This window comes from Caloenas nicobarica, chromosome 3, assembly GCF_036013445.1.
Source record: "Caloenas nicobarica isolate bCalNic1 chromosome 3, bCalNic1.hap1, whole genome shotgun sequence".
Lineage (NCBI taxonomy): Eukaryota > Metazoa > Chordata > Aves > Columbiformes > Columbidae > Caloenas > Caloenas nicobarica.
This window is the reverse complement of record NC_088247.1, coordinates 82,497,940-82,518,931: the sequence shown is the minus strand read 5'-3', so window position 1 is coordinate 82,518,931 and position 20,992 is coordinate 82,497,940. Positions and strand designations below refer to the sequence as shown.

Sequence of the window (20,992 nt, the reverse complement as noted above, 5' to 3'; positions counted from 1 at the left end):
ATTCCAATGTACTTTATAAGCTCCAGTGGGGTACTGTCAGTCCACTATGTCCCTTCCTTTCTTTTAGTGAGAGCGTGTCACAGCTTTATACTGACATTCAGTGCCAATGCCGGGTGTGCTCTTTATTGAATGCAGCACCTTCTTGGTCACACACTCAGATTTATTTACAGCACAGTGATTTGAATGACAGCTTTCCATTTTCAGTGATGGAATTGAGTTCCCAGCTCAAGTTGAGACTGCATTCTCATGTCAGGTGAGAGGAACTTTTTTTCTTGCTCTGCCTGCTGATTATTTTCAAATCACTTAAAACCAAGATGATAGAAAATTAACCTTTGGCCTCAGATGACAGCAACGTAAAATCCACACAACTGTGGGACATAGGCCAGGCACAAGAGATATCCATGTGCAAGACTCACAAAGTGATTAACTGGAGAATGGTTAAGAGTTAAATCTAAGAATTTTGAAATACCATTTATTCAATAAAAGTGTCTATAGAAAAAAGGAACAATAGTTTCATTGTAACCATTAATCTCAACATTTAATCTATTTGAATTCTTTAAGTTATGTTCAGAAGCAGTTTGTGGTTTTCAAAATAACAGGGAATTCAGGTAAGAGCATTTATTGTGTCCTAGATAATTTCTGACATCTAAATATGCTGTTAGTTTTGCATTTATTCACTCTCAGTTTAAACTAGACAGAGTTTTACTAACTTCCTGAGAATACAGTGCTTTACCATTTATATTCATCTTCTCTATTTAGTATTTCCCAACAGTAGCATAGGTCCCATATTCTTTACCAACACGGAAGGAAAAAGTGGAACTTGGAGCACAAGCAGGACTGTGCTGGATTTGGGTTTCACTGCATTACTGTTAACATAACAAAGCTGAGCAGCATCTGTGCTGTGTTACTAGCCAAGCATGGAGGGAGGATTTTGGCTGAGGATGCACAAGGGTAGGTGGCAATTTCTAGTGAAGTGTTAGCCGAGGTACATGCTTTTGCTGTTTTGGCGGACTCTAATGCCTGCAAAGGTTCTGTGGGAGAAGAGCCATAAGGGAGATTTGCAGTAGAGGTTAGGTAAAACTGATAACCAAGTGAAAGAGAACCATATGTCTGCAGTGCAGCCTAACCAAATAATTAGAGCGCATTTTATTAGAACATAATGAGTTTACCCCTGTAAATATCTGTGGTCAGCTGTATGGTGGTAATTAATATACTGTATATTATTCTTCTTTAGAAGATATTGAAAATCTTAGGTCCTTTTAGGCTATGGTAGTTTATCAGGATAGCATGCTTTTTGTTACTCAGTGACTCCACCCCGTTGTGATTCTTGTTTGGCATAGTCATTCGTTTGGGAATTGGTTATTAAAAAAAGCACAGGCTCAAATGGATAATTAAACATATTTTTAAAACACAGTAAAATGGCAGATGTACACACAGTCCTTTACATAAAAAGTCTACTAGTGTGCGATAAACTGCCTGTAGTTAATCCAGAGTTTCTCTAGCACAGGCAATGGATGCCCCATAGCTGCCGGTGGCCAGAGCTTTTGGGCAAATGACAGCTCGTGCTGGATGAGAGGGAGCTGCCTGTCACTTGCAGGATCAGGCTTGAGTGTGAGCAGTTAAACAACTTTAAAAGACATTAACAAGGAGTTTTCTCAAGCCTCCTGCTACGTTTGCCACAATTCAAATATTGCAAGCTGTGAACCAGATTGTGCCACTCTTATGTAGGTCAACTAGTACCTTGCCTACACAGTGGGGTTGTCTCTTAGACTGTAGCTCAAGGTAAAGATAAAACGCACTGTCTAGTCTGCACAGTGCAGGATAAGGACACATGGTACACCTTGCCTAACCCATCATCCACATGTATTTGAAATGGCTTGCTAACACTGTTTCTCAATTCATGAAGCTTACAGTTATGGGTCCACACTCTGTATTGCTTAGGATCTTTTCCCATGTGTGGCGTTTGGTTTGTTGTTTGTTGGGCAGTTGGTTTGTTTGGTTGGTTTTGTTGTTGTTCGGTTAGTTGGGTTTTTGTTTTGATTTAGTTTTGTCTATGATGCCTACGAATGTACAGGGGAAAAGAACAAGCAGAAATTCGTGTTTGTGAAATCCTGCTCTTTGTCCAGTCTAGTAAGGAATTCCTCCTCTTGTCATAAAAATCAGTATTTTTCTAGGTAGGCTGTATTGGTTACTTTTTGTAGCTTACTTGATTTCTGTAGTTAGAGCATCATTGTACAGTGGGTATAAGCCACCGTTTCTTGAGTCTTGTTTAGCCATTCACTCCTCTGGTGCTTTAAGAAATGCCTTATTGGCAAGAAAGACAAACAGTGATTTGGTAGCCTTTGGTAGTTGCTCTGCACAAATGTAAATGGCATGGGGAACAAGGAAAACCAGCTCCCATGTTTTTCATTCTTTGAGAAGAGCACTTGTGGTGGCTCTTAATGAAGAGAGAAAGAAACCTGCTTGTGAGAGGACACAGAATTCTCTATCCAGAAAACCATTCCTGTCCCCAGCCCCCAGCACATACTCTGAAGATGTCACTCATAAGCAACTGTGCAACTTTTAACATCCAAGTATTTCTGTTCCATTTTGAGGCAATCAAATTTGTGACTCCTTACTTTCATCTCAGATTTCTCTTCCTTCATTTTATGAGGGTTTTGATTTCTTGAGATCTTCGCTTTAATTTTTCGGTGATATTTTCATTACTGTGTGAGTTGCTTATAAAACTCAAGATGAAGAAATCCTTCCCTTTTCTGTAAGACCTCTTGCCCTGAAGAGTTTTACCTTAACAGATACCTCAGGTGGTGCTTAGCCGCAGGTTTCAGTCACTGTAAATCAGGGACCAACACTCGGATTTTGATTCTTCCGATATAAATGTTTTTTTCTGCTTCGCCTCTGAGACTATGAAAAAAAAGAAGTCTGTAATAACAGCAGCTCTCAAACTGAAGAGAAAGTCTTTTCCCTTATCTAGATGACATAGCACTTCACACTAAATCTGTCGCTACCACATCCTCGCTGCCTGCTGTCCACAATGCCTCCAGGATGACAGGCTTTGTGATTAATTGGAAAAAGAGCAGTCTCTCCTCACCTCAGAGTAAGGGAGTAAAAATAGGCTCAGTGTGGAAGACACTTCTGAAACAGAGTATTTTTTTCGGTCTCCAGACCTAGTGGGGCAGTTCTACAAGAAATGAGATGGCTGGGAGTTTACTGCACAGGAACATCCACTGCTTGTGTCGGTTTCATTTCAAGGTGATGTTGTACATAAACCAAGATGGTCATGAGGTGACAGACTGACATTGAACCTGGTTTCCTCAGAAAATGAGGTCTGCACAGAAAGCATCAGAGTCACTGCCTGCCATCTTCTCATGATTTTGAATTTACTTTCCAGGTTCAGGCAAATTTAAAGTTCATAAAAGCTTAATGAACACAGGGAGCTGGGTAAAGAGGTTAACTCTGTTTTCCCAGAGAGGGAACGGGGGACCCCAGCCTGTATCATACGAGGGAATCCACATTAGGCGGAGCTCTTATCGCGGCTTCAGAGGCAGGAAAAGCTTTGATCAGTGCTTGCCTCCCTCCAGAGAAGCCACCTGCACGACGCAGCGCCGCGGGAAGGCTGGGTTCATGACTGCACTGCAAATTCAGCTCTTGAAATGGTTCACTCCAGTCTGCCATGTGAGTGTAATTGCTGGGAGGGGACGAGCAGCTGGGCCTGGGCCGGGGCGAGCAGCTGGGCCTGGTCCAGGGCGAGCAGCTGGGCCTGGGCCGGGGCGAGCAGCTGGGCCTGGGCCGGGGCAGCACCTCGGCCCTGCAGACACCTGCTCCCAGGGGAGGGGGAAGGTCCTGTGCAAAATGGGCTGGTCACTCTGCACCTCTGTTGGTGAGGAGAGGCTGGTGGGCAGGCAGGGCTAATGCTTCATTTTACAGTCAGGCGAGGCGGCGATCTGTAAAAACTGCACTTAAAAACAAACAAACAAAAACCAGGCAAACGAACAAAAACCACATTAGTGCCCCCAGCTTCCTCCTTCTCCCTGTACGTGAGGAAGGACTTGGGCACAAGGGCAATCCTTAAATTCACAGATGGGGAGAGGACACACCGCAAGCACTCCTGCCCCAAGGAGAGCTGCTCACGCGATGCAATCCTGGCAGCTTCTGGTGTGTTGTGAGGACCCCATTTTATCTTTACTTTCAATGGAAGGGATAAAGTGGAATAGTAATAGTGGGCATGATAAATGAAAGGAAATCTGTAACCACATAATTATGTCAGAATCAACTAACAGCCATGAAAAGCTGATTAAACCACATTATGCAGATACGTGTAACGGAATACTATTAGTAAGTCCTTTGCAATGGCATGCCTGGCAATTAAGAGAGCAGTATTGGCAGCACACAGTGAAAACAGTGATAATGTATAGTTAAAAATATTTGGAGACAAACAGTGGATAAAGTACAGGGACAGCTTAGAACTGAATACAGGAGTGTCCTCAAAGATGCTCAGTACACAAGGGAAAAAAACAAAGGTGTTATTCCAAATAAACTGTTTGACTAGGATGTTGGGCAGAGCTTGGAATAATTTATATTTAACCCCAAAATGGATTTACTGGTTTAACCACAAATGAAAGGCTGCAGTGCAGTAGGTACTCTGTACTTTCCAACTCTCCACAAATTTCAGGTTGTGCAGGCTAATGGAGGAATTCCATAGTTTTTCTGAACTAAAGAAGCTTGCAGAAATATTCTGATTTAGGCAGTAGGAATATTAGGTAATATTCCTGTGATTGCAACTATTCAGTAAGTACTTGGGAATCAGATTACAGAGTGTTGTCTCTTCTATGTATGTGGTATTTCCAACTCAGGGAATTGAGGATGATATCACTCAACAAGTTCCTTTTTCATTGGAGTATTGAGATTCCTCTCGCCCACCACAGAAAGAGAGTTGAAGGTTCAATTCTACCCTTCACTTCCCTCCCTCTGCCCACTCCTGCAGAGTGGTTCTCATCTGCAGTCGTGGAGAATTGCACAGGAACAAGCTCTGAGATAACGTTAGTGTGGGATTCGGAGTTCCCATAGGCTTTACAAAAAGATACGCTGCTACCAGAAACTACTCCATATGGCTGTGGAGAGCTCATCTAAGACAGTGAAACCAGTGGGGATTTTTTGGTCTCAAAGGATGAACATGTTGGAGAGTTCATACTCCCCTTTCTTCATCATGCCAGGCAGACTTCTGAGACATGCTACCAAGAGAGTTTGCTCGTAGAAAACCAGCGTGGATCCTTTAAATACTTATCCTACATATTGTTTTCCAACAGACACATGCACGTTTTCTTCTCACTTTATTTCAGAGATGGCTGAACTTGTGTGAAATGTGGATAATGAGAGGTCAATAGCATGCGTGCCCACAACAGTGCTTTCCTGAGCTATTATAAAGCAAAGGAAGGGAGAGAGTGTGTGTGTGGTTAGGCTTTGATTATAGAAGCCAGGCAATATGTTTATAAATGAAATTCTGTTATCAACTTAAGTACTAGGGATGTGCAATTAATGAAATCTCTGCCAAACCAAGATTTATGATGACTAGGAGACATGCCTTTACTTAAATGGGGAAGTGAGACTGTGTCCATGGAAGGTTAAAGCATTTAGTTGTACTATGATGTCTATATTTACTTGGCCTATTTTTTCCCATATTTATATGTGAGAATGTTGATGCCTACAGAATACTTTTCATGAAAGAAGAGTATAATTATCTCAATTTAACATGTGAAGAAACTGACACCCAGAAATTTGGAGTACCCTAGCTGAGTTACCATACCAATGGGGAGTTAAGAACCCAACCCTTTTGTGTCCTAATTGGCTGTACTATATACTGGATCATGCTGGATTTAATAGCAGAGTAAATTTATCTACTGACAGTATCAAACACCTGGTTTTTCATCCTTTTATGTGACGGTGAAGCATCGTATTCCTTCTCCAGCAGAGAAATAACTTAAGTCCATTTCTTTCATCTTTTCCAGAACTCACAGAAAACGAATTGTTTCTGAAGGAAGAAACTGTCACTGGTAGCAATGTGTGCTCCTACATCATCCAGCAGAAAGGATGCTTTTCCTGTAAATGAAATAATATAAAAATAATAAGTAAAAACCACACTAGGCAAGAGTAGTAAACCTTGAGCAACACATATAACAAAAACGGTGGCTTTGACAAATGGGTATCACTCCGAAGTCATGTCTGTCCATAAAGTGTGTTGTATTCTATCAGAATATGTGGCTCTGACATACACTGAACATACAAACCCTGTTCCGGCTTTTGACTGCTCATGACTGTGAAGATTCAGCTTATGTGTTTGGCTTTAAAAGAGCATTGGAATGTTCTTGTAGTCGGCAGTACTACTGCTGAGCTGAAGGCTCGCTTCTGGAAGGTGTCCTTCGGACTTTCTTAGGTTCTTGTTGCATACTGCCACGGATCCATCAGCTGAAATATCACTAATGATGTGAACTTCTAATTTCACAGATGAAGGAACTTGGCATCATCGTATACAACTGTAGCTGCCTGGTCCTGGATTTACAAAGGATATTCGCCCTGTACAGCTCATTAAGATACAAGAATAAAATACCTCCAAGTTGGTCTAAGAGACTATATGGAGTGTACGATACTCAAAATAAACTGACACTGCAGCTGAATGAGACAAAATCAGAAGCTTTTGTGTCGGTAAGTTCTCAAATGGGTTGTGGAGAGGGAGGGAAGAAACTCATTTAACAAACCAGATTTTTGGAAAACCTATAAACTTAACATCTACTTACTCTAATGTTGTCCTCTATGAACTAGAGAGTAGTGAGACCAGGTTAGGTAGGTATTAGTAGCATATATGAAAGAATCTCAAGTGTCTTTTCACTGATATATAGAGATGTTCACAGTTCTTGGCAGTAAGTCCATCATAATGCTGTGTTTTCCCTGACAGTATCTGTCAGGGAGAAATTACCATGGAAGGTAATTTCCCTGAATAGGAATGCATATAGTGTAAATTAAGCCTCTACTTAAGTATTTCTCTAAATTGTCCCTGACTGAAGAAGACACACATTACCACTACCTTTAAACAACAGCAGCTATTAGAACCGAGATTCAACTGAGTTGACTGGAAACTCAGCTATAGAGATAAGTCCACTTCAGCTGTCACCTACACAAGGCAGAACTTCACAGAATCACAGAATGTTAGGGATTGGAAGGGATCTCAAAAGATCATCTAGTCCAATCCCCCTGACGGAGCAGGAACACCTGGATGAGGTTACACAGGAATGTGTCCAGACAGGTTTTGAATGTCTCCAGAAAAGGAGACTCCACAACCTCCCTGGGCAGCCTGTTCCAGTGTTCTGTCACCCTCGCTGTGAAGAAGTTTCCTCTCAAATTTAAGTGGAACCTCTTGTGTTCCAACTTGAACCCATTACCCCTTGTCTTACTGTTGGTTGCCACTGAGAAGAGCCTGGCTCCATCCTCATGACACCCACCCTTTATATATTTATAAACATTAATGAGGTCACTCCTCAGTCTCCTCTTCTCCAAGCTAAAGAGATCCAGCTCCCTTGCCCTCTCCTCATAAGGGAGATGCTCCACTCCCTTCATCATCTTTGCTGCCCTGCGCTGGACTCTCTCCAGCAGTTCCCTGTCCTTCTTGAACTGAGGGGCCCAGAACTGGACATAATATTCCAGATGAGGTCTCACCAGGGCAGAGTAGAGGGGGAGGAGAACCTCTCTCGACCTACTAACCAACCCTCTTCTAATACACCCCAGGATGCCATTGGCCTTCTTGGCCACAAGGTCACAGTGCTGGCTCATGGTCATCCTGCTGTCCACCAGGACCCTCAGGTCCCTTTCCCCTACACTGCTCTCTAACAGGTCATTCCCCAACCTATACTGGAACCTGGGGTTGTTCCTGCCCAGATGCAAGACTCTACACTTTCCCTTGTTATATTCCATTAAATTTTTTTTCCTGCCCATCTCTCCAGCCTGTCCAGGTCTCGCTGGATGGCAGCACAGCCTTCTGGCGTGTCAGCCACTCCTCCCAGTTTGGTGTCATCAGTAAACTTGCTGACAGTGCGCTTTGTTCTCTCATCCAAGTCATTGGTGAATATATTGAATAATATTGGTCCCAGAACCGACCCTTGAGGCACTCCACTAGATACAGGCCTCCAGCCAGACTCCGTCCCATTGACCACGACTTTCTGGCTTCTTTCCTTCAGCCAGCTTGCAGTCCACCTCACTACCTGATCGTTTAGACCACAGTTCCTCAGTTTAGCTGTGAGGATGCTGTGGGAGACTGTGTCAAATGCTTTACTGAAGTCAAGGTAGACCACATCCACTGCTCTGCCATCATCTATCCACCTCGTTATGTCCTCATAAAAGGCTATGAGGTTGGTCAAGCATGACTTCCCCTTGGTGAAGCCATGTTGACTGCCCCTAATGACCCTCTTACCCTTGATATGCCTTGAGATGGTACCAAGGATGAGTTGTTCCATCACTTTCCCAGGGATGGAGGTGAGGCTGACCGGTCTATAGTTACCTGGGTCCTCCTTCTTGCCCTTTTTAAAGACTGGGGTGACATTTGCTTTCCTCCAATCCTCAGGCACCTCTCCGGTTTCCCATGACTTGGCAAAGATGATGGAGAGTGGTCCAGCAATGACTTCAGCCAGCTCGCTCAGCACCCGCGGGTGCATCCCATCTGGACCCATGGATTTATTGATGTCCAGATTGCTTAACTGGTCCCTAACCCAGTCCTCATCAACCAAGGCAAACTCCTCCATTGTCCTGCCTTCCTCTGGGGCCTCAGGGGTACGGGGCTCCTCAGGACAGCCTCCGGCAGAGTAGACAGAGGCAAAGAAGGCATTCAGTAACTCTGCCTTCTCTGTATCTTCTGTCACCAGGGCACCTACCCCATTCATAAGTGGGCCTACATTGCCCCTGGTGTTAGTTTATCTGCCACGTATTTGAAAAAGCTCTTTCTGTTGTCCTTGACCCCTGTCACCTGGTTTAATTCTAAGGAGGCCTGAGCTTTCCTAATTGACTCCCTACATTCTTTAACAACAGCCTTGTATTCTTCCCAAGTGGCCAGCCCCTCCTTCCATGATCTGTGAACTCTCATCTTCCACTTGAGCTTACACAGCAGCTCCAGACCACGCAGGTCTCCTGGCTCCCTTCCTTAACTTCCTACATGTCGGGATGATCTTGGGCTTGGTAGCTCAAGATCAAAATAAATCACTTATTTTAAATGACATATTTGAACATTTCCCTTCACAGAATTCACCTAAACTCTTCTGCCCAAAGGACAGAGTCCTGGATATTGAAGCTATATACAGTGTTATCGATGATGCGAAACAGTTTGTATACATAGCTGTCACGGATTACTTGCCGATCGTCACTGACACCAATGCTAAAAGGTGAGTGCCCGTGTCCAGGACTAGGAGGTTATCATCAAGGCAATAAGCTCTGCTGGCGAAAATGTACCCGCAGGAGATTAGTTGCTACTGTGGACCAATTTCTTGGGGCCCAATTCTGCTCTTATTGAAATCAGTGAGAGTTCTGCCATTGACTTAAATGGGAGCAGAATTGGGACCTAAGAAGACCTTTCCGGTTCTGGGTCCTAAGCGTGGGATCTGCCTGTCGAAGGAGATCAGAAATTGTCTAGTCTGAGCATCCGCAAGTGACTGGGACACAGGCATACAAGAACTTACTTATACATAAATATTATTTCTTACACTATTATATTCACTATCTCGATACCACAGCTACTGGCATTTTATGAGTATTGTACAGATATGCAACACGAGAATGTGCATTTGTGTTAAGAGAGAAATAACATGTGGCAAGTTCTCATATACAATGTGGGAGATGTAATTATTTTATTGAAATATACATATACATGAAAATTCCAAATTCAGCATAGATATATCCCATTTTGGTTAACTGAGAGTTGCTAAAACCAAACAAAAGCAAGTAATTTTTAAACACCCTATTTTTATGGACCATTAAAAAACACTGATGACCCAAAACTGGAGCCACAGTGTAATAAAACCATCCAGCTCACAGGGCAAGTATCCAGTAGTCCCTCCTGTTCTCAATAACACTCACAATGAATTGAGCATCTAGTAAAGCTCACCATTCCATCCCGGCACTTTGCTTGAACACAGTTAAGCTAAACATGTGGTTATGTGCTTTTTCCCAACTTTGCATAAAGATGTTTTGTTCCAATTTATCAACAAATAACTAACATTTGACTGATACCAAGCATAAGGTGTTTCAAGTCTACAGGAGGGTTTTGCTAACGAACTCATTCTGTAAAGCCCCTGTCACAGTGAAAGAATCGTGGGTAGTGCTGCAGGAGCCTCAGTTTCACAATATGCATCCCTCACATTTCTCCTCTATGTTGGAAAGAATCTTAATATGTAGAACCGTTACAGTGTTGTAGTTGATATTATCTCCTATACTCTTCCTTACTTTGTTCTCATGCCTGAAGAATTCAGAAATCTATTGGATTAGTGAGATCCAAGGAAGGCACCTGTGTGAATTCATTTTTCGTACAGCGTGTCTTTGTGTTTGAGGCACTGCCACAGCTTCCCTGCCTTGTCAGCTCCCAGTTCTGGCTTGTAAGTTATTTTCTGGCATTGCAGAGCTCAGATGTCATTCAGCCGAATGCCTCGATGCTGCTGGAATAAAGAAAGCAAGCATTTTCTTTATCTAATTCTCCCTGTCCTGACCTGCTCCCACCAAAGGTCAGGAACTCAAAGCTAACTAATGATTGTGAGAATAGCACCATGGAAGCCACAATCCAACTCATGGCAGAATTTCTGCAATCCTCATCAGGAAAAAAGGTAGCGTCCTCCTTAAATGACCCATCTTCATCTGCTGCTGGAGGATGCAGGCACCCTGCACAGCAGCAGCTCTCCTTTTCCCAAGCAAGAAGCGACAGAAAGCATTCCAGTCCCCAGCCAGTACGGTCCCAGTACAGAGGAAGAAAAGGCAGGCAGCCAGGGAGGGATCCAGCGTTCCTGGTCCCTTGTGTAACCAGCAGAAATCCCTCCTTGTCCCTCTGTCTGGGCTGCGTAAGCAGCAGCCTCCAGCTGTTGCTCCTTCTCCTTCTGCTGGGTCTCCGGCCCCGCGGGAGCTCTGCTGCTCTTACTCAGGCGCGTACACAGGAGGAATGCTCCAGCTCTGGGCGGACAAGGTCCCTGTATTTTGTGCAAGTGTCTTGGCTCTCAGAGCACTGACACGGATGGAAGATGTGCTCAGCCATCCACAGCCTCTCCGTCACCACAGTGACAGCTGTGGTGCAGGGCAGAATGATCCAAAATAGAGTTCTGGCAGATCTGTTTAGTGAGAGCCCCTTTAAATGAGAATGGCATTCCTTCAATGGATAGAAAATTAAATTCACGTGCTTAGTTTTCTCTATGATGTCTAGACTTGGATGCATAAAAATCCAAAATTTTTTTAAGTTCTCTGAATATATTGTATTTTCTCTCCACAGGTACTGGCCATACTTAGATGGGAAGATAAGAGAAGCGTTAGTTTTACGAAGTATTAAAGTACGACTTCTCATAAGTTTCTCAAGAGACACAGATCCCCTTACGTTTAACTTTGTTTCGTCTCTGAAAGCTATTTGCACTGAAGTTCCAAGCTGTAGTTTGAAAGTTGTAAGTATAATTCATATTGCTTTGAAATCTAAGATATTTCCCACCCCCCAAAAAAATCAAGAAAACTTCACAACTGAGAAGTGTTTTCTGTCAGTATCAGTCTTTAAATTTAATTAAATAACACAGGAAGCGTAATATAATGAACTGAATTTATTCGTAGTAATAATAGACACAGAAGTTAAAACAGGAAAACAGAATGCTGCCAAAAGGCAGCCTGTGTGGTGGGCAGCCCGTGGAAAACACATCTGGTCTTTCATAGCAAAGCCAACAGAGTGAACCAGAGTCGTATGTCTTGTTCATACTGGCTGATAAGAGTAAACGTGACAGCACAATAATATGCTTTAGTCTGGATTCGTGTAACCTTACTGTTCAGCTGCATAGGCATCTGCTTTTCCTTTAATCAAGTACAAAATACAAGAAAAAATAATGAACATTTTAGATTAAATACAGGCCACAAATTCAGAATTGTGAAGCCTAGAGCAACCATTATATGGACCACATTAGACATGCAATCCAGAAGAGTGAGAAATAGCATATATCTTGCGTTTGTAGTAGAGAGCAGAGTGTATAGAAAGTACTACTTTCAATTTGGTAGTTTATTTTCATGGAATTGAGGCACACCAAAAATTGGCCATCCCTGATCAAATTCTTTTTATGTTCTGGTTTGGAATTTTTTGTGGTTTTTTGTTTGATTGGGTTTGGGGTTTTGTTTGTTTTGCTGTTTTTAGATATCTGTCTTAACCTGCTGAATTATTTTGACTTCTTAAGTTGATAGTCCACTAAATCGAGATCATTTTGGCTTTTTAAAATCAACAATTGTAAAAAACAAGGACTATTTATGTTATACACACTAAGTGGTATTTATACATATCTAGAAATGGGAATTTTTATTATAACGTCCACTGTTATTACAAGTTTTCCAGGTAAGAGGCAGCATAAAGTGTTTTTAAGTCAAAAAACCTGTACATCGCTGACACTGTTTAAGCCACTTCAGTCTCAAGTAACTTCTAGCTTGTTCTGTATCATCAAAATTCTATTATGTATTCAAAAGTGGGGGTTTTTTTGAAGTGACACCTAATACTCTACATATTTGCATCCATCTATTTATAGCAGGTAAAATCTTTAGTACGTAATTTATCTTGTCAAGAACTAAATGCTAAAAGGAAAAAAAAATATTTCTAGATATCTGTTCTAGGTAGATAGTCTAGGTAGAATATCCGCAGTTAGAAATACAAGTAAAAAAAATTAGACCACCTCAGATTTAAATGGTTGTAAAATTACAACACACCTCGGTTACCTCTGTGCTGGGTATGACGTGCTTCATTCTGGGTAAGTCACTGCCTTGAAGAAGCCTTGATACATGTAACAGCCCAAGGCTCAGGGTTCACTGGTTGATTTTGGCTGAAATGGTGTCACAGGCTTTGTCACGGTACTCCTCTACTCCAAAAAACATATCGGACGAGCACTGTTTTTTTAAAACTGCACTTCCTTTGCGTTCATCTGTTCTAGCTGGGATCAAAGTGAAACAAAACTATGTGTATGAGGGAGAAGTAAAAGCCAACAAGGTAAAAACTAAACTTAAACCTTTTGAATTATTGGAAAAATCTGCTTTGCCTTTTGGTTCTGCCTTGGGTATAAGAAAATGTAAAGTCAAACTAAATTCTGTACAGAAGATACTGTCATGCAGACATGTATGTGTTTATACACAAGAACACTGAAATTTCAAGAGACCCTGAAGTTATAAATTCTGATTGAAATTATACTTAAAATTGCTAAGCTGTCCTAATACCTCAATATTGTTCTGAGAGAAATGGCATCCCCCATCTTCTGTTCTTTCGGGGATAATACCTCTGATTCCTACAAAGCATATTCAACAACTTTTTTGTTTAGGTTTTGATCCCTGTGATATACTTTGTTATGATTGTTTTCTTTGTTTTTATGCCTTTGGAAAGACCAGTTTGGCTGGGAAGTTCCCAGCGAGTGCCAGGGGCTGGCTACAGCTGCAGGGTGTTTGTGCACGGCTGTGCCAGCGGCAGCAGCCCGAGGTACACGGCCAGAGAAAAATGAGATTTCCGGTACAAATCTAAATAGTGTGCGTTTCATCAAGGAAACTGATAGCTAGGACACAGATTCCAAACCCAAAAGTGGAGAATAACATGATGACGAAGAAATATTTACTGCATGACTGGGAAACTTTGATTGCAGTGATCATGTAGATCCTCAAACCAAACCTAATTCACCATATATTACTGATGAAAGTAACTGGCTATACATTGTACCCACTTAAGACATTGAAAAAATAGCATTGAAAAAACCCGCTCCGAAAGGCAGTGATTGTTCTTGGGATCTGTTTTCCACAATGCAAAATCCATCTTTTGAACCAGTGCTCTTTTTGATACACACCTTGAACGAATCCTTTTAGGCTATGGAGATGCCCTTCAAAATAGTCTTACTATTTAGAAATCTGTGGAATCTGTGTCCTAGCTATTAGTTTCCTTGATGAAACACACATTGTTTAGATTTGTACCGGAAATCTCATTTTTCTCTGGCACTGATAGCAGACAAGGAATGCACACAGCTCCTCAAATAACAAAGTGGAGCTGAGACTTCACCCTTTCGGGTAAAGAGATGCATTTTCTTCTTGTTGTCCGGTAAATTTGATCTCTCCGTATCAGATTTAATCCTAAGAAGTTTCTGAAATCAGCAAGTTTCCTGTTGGAAACTATGCAATGTGTAATGTAAAGGTATTCAGCTGTTGGCATGCCTGCCAATCTGGCTGCTGAAGCAGCCTTCAAACCCCCCTATCCCTTGAGTGAGGAAATGAGCTTAGGAAAAGTTCCTGTCTCTTACACAGAGCACAAAGATGTGGGGTTTTGTTCGTTTCACAGCCTTTATTACCTGGCACTGTATTGCTTTTAGTATGCAGCAGCCATATACTTTGTGTAGTTCAGAATGCCAACATATAGTGAGGATCACAAACTTTGAGAATTTAATAAGAAATACAATGTGCAATATTTTAGTTCAATTAATGCTTGGCTATAAAAACTCAAGCTGTTCTGTAGCACTAACTCATTTGCAATAAAGAGTGGAGAATAGACCATATTTCTTCCATCAGTTACAGAATAGTTCTCACTAACCTGCACCCCATTCTGTTTTATGGCAGAAATTCTTCGACCTTGAGGAAGAGAGTGCTTGCTTTCTGAAAGAACAGAAGAACATTTCCCTTCCCAAATTAAATCGTAACAAATACATGGTGACTGATGGAGCTGCATACATCGGTAAGTAACCACTTCTCTTGAAATTCTAGTTTGTAGCCAAAACCCTGAAATACCACCCATTTGTAAATGAGGAATCTATGGCTGATATGCTTGTTAAGTTAAAATAAGAGTCTCATTTCTTTGGGAACCTGGATGAGCTTTGAGCCTCTTCTCATTTAAAACCTCCTTTTGTCCCCGTATCAATCAGTTTCTCAAGAGCAACATTCTGCTGTCAGTATTTAAAAACAGACTTTAAACACAAATATAACACACTTTATGAAGTAGGAATAAATTGGATTATTAACATATTGTTTCTGCAATCCAATGAAGAGATACTGTTCTCCACTGCCCATGTTATTACTAAAGCTATGGTCAGTTCTGGTAAATACTGTACAGATGCCTTTCATCCTCATCTGCTCAAGTCATGTTCCATTTGCTGTAATGACATTTCAGACACCCTTCTTTTATTAACATCAGGTACATTTCCAATTGGTATAAATTTCTCAGATACCTTCATGTTTAATGTAGGTTCAGATATTGTTTTAAAAGATGACCTCTAGTAGCAGCATTTTTCCTCAAAATACTGCATGTGTTATAAATATAGAACTTAAAGAGTTCTAGTGAAATAAAAAGAAATGATGGAAACACTTGTTTTACCTGTTTTCCATTAATCCAATTACCCTCATTGCCTTGTGATCACCAGGATTTGAAATGTTCATTCATTACCTTAGATTTCAATAAAGGTTGTAATAACCGGCATAGAACAGTAAAACCTGTTTTTCTTTCCTGAAAGGTTATCTATCAATGGGTAACATGTAAAAAGATTTATTGGTTTAGCTCAGAATTATGGAGCAACCACTCTCCATCTCATCTACTTTAGACTGTTTATATGGCAAAAAATTATTTTCATTCTTGGCACTGAAAAGGCCAATGAATAAAGTAAATGGAATAATAATATAATATATACAAAAGGAAGAGCAAGTTAGTTTTAAATAAATAAAAGAACCTGTCTTCAGTTAAGAAGTATTAGAGCTGTTAAAGTTCCAGAAAGGATCTGTGCTGCACGCTGGTACGTAATGGAGTTTTTTCTCTCTTGCTAATATAGAAAACTTATGTCCGTCTCTGCCCAAGTAGGCACTGGGGGAAATGATCCAGTATCATGCTGGATTGCCTGAAGGGAGAACGCCTTGGTTTTTTCATAATGTTGGAAACTCATTGTATATTCCTGCCTTTACTTGTAGGTAATTTTGATTGGGTAGGAAATGCATTTACGCAGAATGCTGGAGCCGGCCTTGTTATCAACCAAGCAGACACGGGGAACAGCACAAGCATCATTAAGCAACTCAAGGCTGTTTTTGAAAGGGACTGGTATTCACCTTATGCCAAAAGTTTACAACCAACAAAAATCCCAAACTGCTTTAATCACAAACTTAACAAAGCGACATCAAATAAGACTGCCATGAGCAATGTGAATTAGAGAGACTATTTTACTGTTTAGTATGGCAATGAAGAGTTACATTGGGGTGTAGCCCTCTTTCATATTTACAGACAAAAGACTTAAAGAAAAAGCAAAAAAAAAGTTTGGTTGGGAGGGGGGATGTTTTTAGGAAAAAGCACACTTACATAAAAACTGTCTAAACTATATTCTCTATATTGAACTATTTAAGACTTTCAAATTTGTTACTTCTGACACTGAATGCCATTTCTACTTCCATGTTAATTTTAATGTTCTGCATTTGAATTTAACAGCATGTGTCAGTTCTTCTGTTTCAGTTTTAGGACCTTCCCTAATTGCCATCCTGGCTAGAGTGAACCTTGAGGCAAAACCAAGATTCAAGCTATGAAATAGCATTCTAAGATCAGTTATTAGTGACATACAAGTAGATGGTAGGTTTCCTGTATTAGAGAACATAAAAGGAATAAGCAAACTTTCACCCATATGAATGATTCCCTTTAAATGAATACCCAGTCATGTAAATTCTTCCTATTTTCGAGTATTTTGTTTGAGTATCGCTCTTTGATGTCTTCTAACTAGCCTTAAAAGTACATTAGAGCTACATGACTGGTAATTCATTCGTCTCCTAAAAGTATGAGAAGATTTTGAGGGATTGGGGTTGACCTCATCAAATTCATCATAATCCCTACAGCCTTTCAGATAAATGGATTTTTTTATCAAAGCAATGTGGATTTATTTCAACATAACATTTATTTCCAATTATACTGTGTTTCCTCTAACAATGAAAATTTCTGTATCAATGGCGAAGACCTAGGATTGTTTGGTGGGGGGGTTTTTGGGCTTTTTTTCATAATCTCAAGAAAATTCCTTCCCTAAGTTAAGTACTTATCAAGTGTGAGTCAGCAGTTGCATGATGACTCATTATGAAAACAATGCATAAAAATCAAATAGTACTTTTTAGGAAGGCCAAGGGTTACGCAAAATCATGCGGTAGTCATTGGTAAATGGTCATATAGTCATTCTGTTTAATTTTACACCTGAAAGTTTTTTCTTTCCTAACTTTACTTAATTGTGAAATGGAATTTTGTGTTAAAATGTCATCTATATAGGTGAATACATCAGCACAAACAGAAATGTGATGCCTTCATCTAGGCCCTAGTTTCAGTTGGTGTTGATAGTGTGCCTCTACAAGCGAAACTTAGTTGTACCAAGAAGCAACTGTTCTCTAGAAGTGTGAATTTGCTCTTAAAATACATATAAATGTTTGGCAACAAATTATTCTCCACTCAGAGCTGTAATAGCTTGGTATTGTAATAAAAACATCTCATTACTGTCCCTCTGTTTCTGTTGAAGAAATACAGCCATGAAGCAAACTGCATTCTGTTAAACGTTCCCAGAACTTTTTCCAAAATGCAGACTTTTCTCACCTGGCTGTATGTTACTGAAGGCACACTTCAAAAGCAGCAGGCAAAAAGAAAAGGAGAACCAAGCATGTTCCAATGTACTATTTTAATCTTAAGAACAAGTTAAAAACCCACCTCGACTTTCAAAACACAGGTTTCTTTTACAAGGCTAAAAAAAGTTAAAATTTTTTTTAAAGTAAGCACAGCTTAGAAAATTCTTACAAGGTAGTGTATGCAAAACTTCAAATTGCTAGCTAGAGGTAGAGGGACGCCGCAAAACTAGTTATGACCACAAAAGACACGCTTTTGACAAAGAATGTTTGTTTCTTTTGCAATTGCCAAGATTCACATCATCTTACTGAAAATAGTGACATAATGAAAATTTTTTTGAAGTTGTCAACTTTTACAGAAAAGATTCCGCACAGTTCTGATGCTCAATAAGATTTTCTAATGTTCAGATAAACACATGCCATTTATTAGCCTTCTCCCACACACATAGGAAAATGTATATTCTGGTATTCATATAAGAAACAAATATCTAAAATGAACAAAGTTTTCTGAATTGCTCTGATGGAAAGATCTTTGTGAAGAGAAACCTCTGTATTTTGTTCCTTCTGTATATAACTTTAAAATATGTAGAACAAGTATGAGAGAGAGGTCCCTGGCACTTAATTTACTTGTTGGGGTTTTTTTTGTTTAAGAAATAAGTATTAGTCCAGATTAATTTCTGGTGAAAATTTCAGCTGAATTACACCACCAATTAATTTTGTCTTATGAGTCAAATCTAAAAAAACCCAAATCAAACAAAAATACCACTTTTTTAAAAGCTGGTTGAGATATTTGTAAAGCTTCTGGGTTCCCCATGGATGGGTGATCTTAAAGCTTAAGATAATACTGTGTCCTTACATAAGATACAAAAAAAAATCCAAGCAAACAAAAAACCCCCACTGTCCAGAGTTGTTAATTGTAGCACCTGATGGCAATAATATACCAGAATGAATCAATGTATTTTTTTTCCTCTTGCCTTACAGATACTAGAAATGTGTCAAGTTTTTTAAATAACATCTTGTACAAATAATGGAGGATCTAAGTGGAATAGTTTACAATGCAAGATTTAGTCATGAAATCAGACTGTGGAGTTACCACTGACCTTCTGTTTAGTAGTATAATAAATGAATAATTCAGATGTAGTAGTTTTACTGGACAGATCGTAGGGAAATACAATCATGAATACTAACCAGATCTATTAGTTTTCAAATGTATTCTTATTGTCTTGATGAACAAATTTTGGTGTTTTGATGACCCCACCCCCAAAAGAACTTATATGTAAAAGTACATTTTAAAAGTGGCAGTATGTTTTGGTTTTATGAATGGAAGATTTTGGGGCTTCTTGAGCAACTTTTAATGCGAAATAGTGGTTAGCCATCCTGCAAATGGACTGGCAGACTCAAGTTTTCATTTGGTATGAAGTATGGATTCCTATTTTAATAATTGTTTAGAATGGCAGCACCTCCAAACTAGTACAGAAGGCTTTGGTCTGCTACATTAGCCAAAAGACAAAGTGCATCCTTGGACTTCAGCAAGTAGGAAATTAAAAATATCTCTTTTTTAAATTTTTTTTTTAAGCTGTTGAAGGGGATTATAGCCAATTATTTGGTTTGGGTTAAATATATTTGCCACAGCAGCCTCGATTCTGGCTTCAGATCCTTCTACCCATGTAAATAAACCTGAAGCAAATCCATTAGCATGATTTCACACTGGTTTAGCAGGGACCAGAACCTAGACCAGTTTCCTCTTGCTGTAGCTCTCCTGAGTATCACCATTGCACAGGCTATTTACAAACTTAACAGGGGTTTGCAATTCAGTGGTTTTTCACAGGCATAATCCAAAAGATGCACTTTCTCTAACCCTCTTCTAACTGGCATTAGTAACTCTGTCATATTAAAGGCAATTTCCTAAACAGAATGGCTTTATTCTTAAAGAATATAGACTGTAATCGTTGTTTGCTGCAAACATTTACTAGTGCCTTATTCATACAAGTTTTTGTTTAACTGTTCCTCATGTGAAGTCCTGCTAAAGATATTGTATCTAGTCCTGAGGCATACAGCAAACTTTCTAAGAACACTAAATATTATAATGTTTACAAGTTAGTACGTAAAACTAGAGTCACAAAAAGACAAAAACTGAATGTGAGATGTTGGTCCAAACCACAAGCACATTTAAACCTGAGCATTTTTACCCAAGCCCAGTTCTACAATTAAATTTCACAAATTACTCCTGTCTTTATTATCAACTAATCCACACCACAGTTGAATTATTATGTCCTGCCAAGGTGTAAAATAAATAAAATCTCACTTGCCCAAACACCTGGCTGCTATCAAAAGCATAACCACAGAAACTCCTTTAAGCACAGAGCGAAGTCCAAAAATCAGGCAGTGGCTACTTTACCAATCCTGCATGTTAAGTCTCAAGTTGCTTTGGGCTGGCAGCCACTTTTTTCTGTCTGATGCACGAATTGGCATCCACAGCTACTCTCACCTTCTCTTTGAAGACAAGGATTAGGTGCCACAGCACAATGGCCATGGCTGTACCCTGACAGGAATGGTCTTAAGTTTTTGTCCAATTTTTTTTCCTCACCTTTTTCTAAAAAAATGCATCCTTGAACTGAATTTGGGGCTGTGCTGTAAAGTTTTACAAAATACGGGGCCCAGTGCTCAGTCCAGTAAATCCAGGCTCTGCAGGTGGTTCAGAGGAGAGCTTGAGAAACAAGAAGTCTTAGATGCTACCTTTAAGACCTACCCATTATTCGCTGTACTACTAGCTACCAAAATTCTACTACTTTGTTGAGTTTTGCATATATAGGAACTGAATTTTAAAAAAGTTCTGTGTAAATGTTACCTGCCATTTAACCCTAATATAAGGAGAAATACAGACAAAGAATTTGTAGGATTTTTTTTGTGACTTTAGTGCGTACTTACTGAAAATAGCACAGGCATTCTCATTCAGATGGTATAGACATTAGGTGGCTACTCCATTTCTTTAAACTGAAGTCCTCTTAACTATCCTCATGGTGAATATCATGCACTTGGCTCCTGAGAACAGCCTTAGAGAGAGCGCTAAATTACCTTAAAACCATTTTGGACTTCAAAATTAACCCCTCATTTTAATACAAAAATACTGACTACATGTATATATGTTTCCAGATGGTAA

The 20,992-nt window shown here is 40.1% G+C and overlaps 1 protein-coding gene across 1 annotated transcript in view; it reads left to right on the top strand.

Moving 5' to 3' along the window:
- PLD5 (phospholipase D family member 5) overlaps window positions 1–16,400 on the top strand; it is a 174,468-nt gene extending 158,068 nt beyond the window's left edge. The window contains exons 6-10 of the mRNA XM_065632259.1: window positions 6,499–6,696; window positions 9,277–9,416; window positions 11,501–11,666; window positions 14,830–14,944; window positions 16,165–16,400. Of these exons, the coding sequence (XP_065488331.1) occupies window positions 6,499–6,696; window positions 9,277–9,416; window positions 11,501–11,666; window positions 14,830–14,944; window positions 16,165–16,400 (855 nt within the window). The remainder of the gene's footprint in view (window positions 1–6,498; window positions 6,697–9,276; window positions 9,417–11,500; window positions 11,667–14,829; window positions 14,945–16,164) is intronic.
- The last annotated feature ends 4,592 nt before the right edge of the window (window positions 16,401–20,992 follow it).